Consider the following 6,000-nt stretch of genomic DNA (forward strand, 5'->3'; position numbering starts at 1 on the left):
ACAATTAATGCTCTTTTGCTTTCTGGGAATTGTATAAAGCCCAGAGAAAATATTTTTTAAAAGCAGAAGAAAACAGTGATTGCCATCTGGCCACTTGACAGTAAAGCTTTGAATAATTTGACTAAAGATCGGCTTACTTCTCTCCCTTGTCTACAGAAGGTATAGTTTGATACTTTCATCATAGAGACTGATTTATATGTGATCTAAGTACACTTTGTAGATGGTATAGACTCAATTAGGCCAACAACAAATTGCTGCATGTATAAAATTCTACATATATTCAGCATTCTAATTCTTTTTTTTTTTTCTGAGATGGAGTCTTGTTCTGTTGCCAGGCTGGAGTGCAGTGGTGCAATCTCGGCTCACTGCAACCTCTGCCTCCTGGGTTCAAGCAATTCTTCCGCCTCAGTCTCCCAAGTAGCTGGGACCACAGGCACGTTCCACCACACCCAGCTAATTTTTGTATTTTTATTAGAGACAGGGGTTTAACCATGTTGGCCAGGATGGTGTCGATCTCTTGACCTCGTGATTCACCCACCTCAGCCTCCCAAAGCGTTGGGATTACAGGCGTGAGCCACTGCGCCTGGCCAGCATGCTAATTCTTTAGATTTTTAAATAGGGGTTCTGATAACAGATAACAATATCCACCCTCACTTCACCCACCAAAACCTCTATAAACATTAACAATTCTGAATATTCTTATAAGCTTTTGCACTTGTACAAGACTTTCAACTTTTTCAAAGCGTTTTGATAAATATCTCACTTCATAGTCACAGTCCTAATGCAATAACTAGAGTAGATATTGTTTTTTGACAAGTGAGGAAATGGGCACCTGGAATTTAATGTGCTCTAGCCCAGTGCTCAGCACCCCAGAGGGTACCCACTAAAAGGCAGTAAGTAGTGAATGATGCTTTGTAGTTGGAGTTACTACAGACCCAATTCTATCAGTGACCAAAATATATTTTCCTTCAGCAGAGCCTTTTAAATACCATGGGTATTTGAGAAAGTCATTGCAATAATGTAAGTGATGGTTTTGTTCTTTAAAAAGATTAAAATGTTATTTTCTTTATTTTTAATCCAGAGAATGTATTTATAGAGGGAAGACAGTCCTAAGAACAGTATTGACAAACTGTATGTCATAATATGTGGCTGGAAATTGTCTATGACAGAGTTTCTTTACTTACTTTTGCATTTCTATAATAATTTATTTACTTCACACCTATTGTTTTCATTCTTTAGGAGGAATTACTCATGATACTTTCCAAAAGGAGCTCATGTGCTTTGACCCTGATACTGACAAATGGATCCAGAAGGCACCAATGACCACTGTTAGAGGTCTACATTGCATGTGTACAGTGGGAGAAAGGCTCTATGTCATTGGTGGCAATCACTTCAGAGGAACAAGTGATTATGATGATGTCCTAAGCTGTGAATACTATTCACCTATCCTTGACCAGTGGACCCCAATTGCTGCCATGTTAAGAGGGCAGAGTGATGTTGGGGTCGCTGTCTTTGAAAATAAAATCTATGTGGTTGGGGGGTATTCTTGGAATAATCGTTGCATGGTAGAGATAGTGCAGAAATACGATCCAGATAAAGATGAATGGCATAAGGTTTTTGATCTCCCAGAATCCCTTGGTGGCATTCGTGCTTGCACACTCACAGTTTTCCCACCAGAAGAAACCACACCATCACCTTCCAGAGAGTCTCCTCTTTCTGCACCTTAAGATCATCTCTACAACTAAGATGCTATAGTTCTATCTTTGCAATGTGTCATAAATTCTCTTCTTTTCCCCCCTTAAGTAGTATATATGTTAGGATTAGCCTCCAGTAATTGATACACATATTGGAAAAAAGACAACATTGATGTTATTTGTGCTGTTTGTTTGGCCTAGAATGTTTATAAAGTGATAATGCAACCATTCTGGAAATGTATCCCATAGAAGCTGATGTTTAACATATGAAAAAAGTATCATCTATAAAATGTTTCTTCAGTACTCTTTAAATGCTGTGTATTGGGTGTAAGGTATTTGTCATCTTACATTAGTAAACCCAATAAGCCAAGTTGAAGTTGGATTATAGTAAATGTACAACTGTGTTCACTAGGCTTCAAAGTAAAAAGTTTTCCTTTCATCTTTGACCATAAGATGTCAAAGGGAGGCAGCCTGCTTGAACAGGAAACAATACACAAAAGGTTGCCAACTCGCATGAGCTACCTCCCTCTTTTCATAAAGTATTTTTGACATATCTGTCAACCCACCTGACTGTGTGGGTGCATTGAGAACACAAAGTTTCTTAGACACACAGGAGAAATAGCTTAAATTCACCAATATGAATTTAAAAAGCATCATGAACCCTCTACTTACAAGGGTTTGGAGTTTTTCAAGTGTATATTTATATACACACACACATATGTCAAATATAATTTTTTAAAAAATTGAGTGGCACATCAAATAAATGTGAAATTAAAAAGAATTCTTCCAAAAAGCAGCTTCCATTAAAATGGGAATTCAGTATGCACATATTGAATGCATATATGTAGAACCATACAGAATTTAGGTGGATAAGGGCTAGAAATTTGGAGCAACAAAATTTGTCACTTGACCAGATTTTATCTTCAAACACCATATTCTACTCCTTCTCCTTTGCTGTTGTGGTAACTTGCATATTATATGTATTCTGTATACTCAGTTCATAAGGTTATTTAGCACAAAGTATAGCAGCTTCACCTGGAGAGCTGCTTTTGCTCAATAAATTCAACTTCCATGTTTTATCTTTTTTTGTTCAATAAAAAACATTTAATGTCATTTTGGTCTGAGACATCCCATTATTGTCTGACTTGACTTCCTTTGGTTAAATATCTATATATTTGTATGGCAATGTTAAAGTGATCAGAATTTACAGCTCTGAACAGCATGGATGAGTGAATATGCAATTTATTCAAAGAAAAAAAAATTTGACCAAATCTAACCATATTCATCAAAATTTATTGCTGGTTGTGTTTGGGGAATTAGATTATGGAAGATGGTAACTGGCTCTTTACCACAGAAGAAGAACTTCCAGCCATGTCTAAACCGAAAGAGCAGTTACAATTCTGAGTTTAGTCTCCCTGATCTTCAAGAAGATTCATCTTGGTTGAAAGAAGGGATTGTGGAAAATTACCTCAGAGATTTGTCTTGACCTAGGATTCCAAAGGAAAAATGTTTTTGTAAAAGATTATTTGAGAACTGTGTTAGCATCATATTGTGATCTTTTCCATTTATCTGCAGATGATCAATCTGAGCCAAAAATTTAGGGCTATTAAAATACAACTAGAGAGTCTTCAAATTTCTTTACCAGTGGGTGATTAGCAGTGCAAATATCAATGCCTCTATCTTGAGATAAATAATTAAGAAAACATTTTCCTTAGTAGCAGTATATTTGAATATTAGGGAAAGCTTGGTATGAATTTGAAAAACCCTCTTGAGCATGATTATTCTTAAGTCGGAACAACTGGTCTAATGGTATCAGTTCTCTGCTTATAGGCAGAGTGGATTCAGCCATTTGCACATTGTTAACACCTGCCTAAAAATGGAGGCATTATTTGGTTTGGCTGTGTCCTCACCCAATTCTCATCTTGAAATTAGCTCCCATAGGGACTCGTTGGGCGGTGATTGAATCACGGGGCGGGGGTGGGGGCGGGGTGTTTTCCCCTGCTGTTCTCGTGGTAGTGAATAAGTCACATGAGCTCTGATGGTTTTATAAAGGGCAGTTCCTCTGCAAACGCTCTCTTGCCTGTCACCATGTGAGACGTGCCTTTGTTCCTCCTTCACCTTCTGAATCACCGTCATGATTGTAAGGTCTCCCCAGCCATGTGGAACTGTGAGTCCATGAAATCTCTTTTTTCTTTGTAAATTACCCAGTCTTGGATATCTCTTCATAGCAGTATGAAAATGGACTAATACAAGGAGTATGTATATAAGACAGACTGATAATTCTGAAATAATCCAATGTGGGCATGCCTGAACAAGTGGTTCTTCTTCAAACAGCAAAGATTCTTTCCATCTTGTGGCCTCTCCCTTTTAGGTTCTCAGAGTACTCCGCATTCAGTCAGAGGAAGAAAACTGGAGGATTGTAGCTGGAAGGGCTATATTGGTCAGGCTTGAAAGAGGCATACATTATCTCTACCCACATCACCTGTACCCACATTCTAGTGGCCAGAAGTCAGTTCTGTGGCTGTATATAAACACAAAGGGAACTGGAAAACATCAGATAGCTGCGTTCCCAGAAAGAAGAAGGAATGGGGCTGGTGATTTTCTAGCAGTCTGCCACAGGGAATAAGACAAAACATACATACCCACTTCTGTTTGACAACAGCTTTTCTGCATCTATGTATGTTATTTAGAATAGCAATTAATTTCACACTTTACTGTAGGTGCTATTATTAAACAATTCTAACAGCTGGAAAATTATTACACATTTTTCTTTACAGTGAATTAACTATTTTTCTTTGTGAAAAAATACTTGCCAGATATTAGTTGGCTTTATAAGCATTTCTCACATTTGTTCTTCTTAAATTCTTGGCCTACTTTAAAGAGGAATTATAGAATTCTTTAAATCTCAAAAGGTTTGTGATTTCCTTTCTTGGTCAAGGTTACTGGACTATGAAAGAAGAAAGAATTTGCCTATTTCTATAATTTTTAGAAAATTCATCTTATAATCAGTATTTTCCCTGAAGTGTGAAATTATGACCTGAAACTCTTTCTTTTCTAAAATTATTTTAGGTACTAAAATATACATACAGACAAATATATGTAATATTTCTTTGGGAGTTGCTAAAATAATTCCATATTAGCCCATGACAGGGTGCACCACAGAGCAATTAAGTAGTGTCTTATTTAATTAGTTTCACCATGTGACCTTTTATTTTCTCATTTCAAGGGCCTTTGCATGTTTTTCTCCCACAAGAATAGTAAGCAAACATTCTTGAGCAGAGAGTTGGCTGTGCCTCTAATTTTATTCTTAGCTCCCATGCCTTTCATTGTGTTTTTCATTTTCAAGCCACAAAACCACAGGTTTAGTCCTTTGCACATCAAATAGCTTTGTGAGTAGGCAGGAAGAAAAGTAAATGCAAAGCAAGTTCTTACAGATTAAGGAAATTTTAAATTGGTCAAATAATTCAGTGTTTAAAATTTCTGGTAATTATAAAAATGCAAAATATAGAAAAATTGAAAAGTATAAGAAGAAAAAAGTCATCCATCATCTCCCCCATATCAAGATAACTATTGCTAATTATGAGTATATTGTTTATACACAATTATTTAAAAATCAGCATGATTTTTGTATATACTGCATAGGTATGTCCTGATATATCAATACATCATTTCCTGATATAAAATATATTGTAATATACCAATGCATTAACTTTGATACAAAATGCATCAATGCAATATTTAGGATAAGATTTTGTCATGTGTAATAAGTGAAGTTTAACAGTTAGGTAATGTGTTGGGCATTTGTCAGTTTAAAAAATACTGAATATTGACAACAAATCAGATGTTTGCACAATTAAGCAATAGTGATGCTAGACAATTAGAATATTTATTTCATTAGTGAACCTTATTTGTGTAATTCATATTTCATAGTGGATATTTTATCTCTATTTACAATGAGTGTTCCTTACTCCTCATGTATTAAGTATTATCAAAGCATTGTCAAATGCATCTTTACCTTGTATGTGTTATTTGGCAATGTGACTAAGGTAAACAAAGATTTAATTTAAAAAGTGAGACTAAAGGCCATACCTTAATCGAAAGAAAAAAAGAGATATTACAACAGGGCTTGGCAAACCTTTTGTAAAGAGCCATTAAATATTTTAATCTTTGTGAGCCAGATGGTCTTCATCAGTTACTCAACTCTGCTGTTGCAGTGTGAAGGCAGACACAGACAATATGGAAATGAATGAGTGTGGATATGTTCCAATAAAACTTTATAGACAATGAAATTTGAATTTCATATAAT

The 6,000-nt window shown here is 35.8% G+C and overlaps 1 protein-coding gene across 10 annotated transcripts in view; it reads left to right on the forward strand.

Moving 5' to 3' along the window:
- The window catches only part of KLHL13 (kelch like family member 13), a 198,236-nt gene extending 195,429 nt beyond the window's left edge, over positions 1 to 2,807 (forward strand). For all 10 annotated transcript variants that reach the window (XM_003931057.3, XM_003931053.3, XM_074392108.1 and 7 more), the window contains one exon: positions 1,240 to 2,807. In XM_003931057.3, the coding sequence (XP_003931106.1) occupies positions 1,240 to 1,727 (488 nt within the window). In that variant the 3' untranslated portion in view covers positions 1,728 to 2,807. The remainder of the gene's footprint in view (positions 1 to 1,239) is intronic.
- Positions 2,808 to 6,000: the final 3,193 nt, after the last annotated feature.

Source organism: Saimiri boliviensis, chromosome X, assembly GCF_048565385.1.
Source record: "Saimiri boliviensis isolate mSaiBol1 chromosome X, mSaiBol1.pri, whole genome shotgun sequence".
NCBI classification, from domain to species: domain Eukaryota; kingdom Metazoa; phylum Chordata; class Mammalia; order Primates; family Cebidae; genus Saimiri; species Saimiri boliviensis.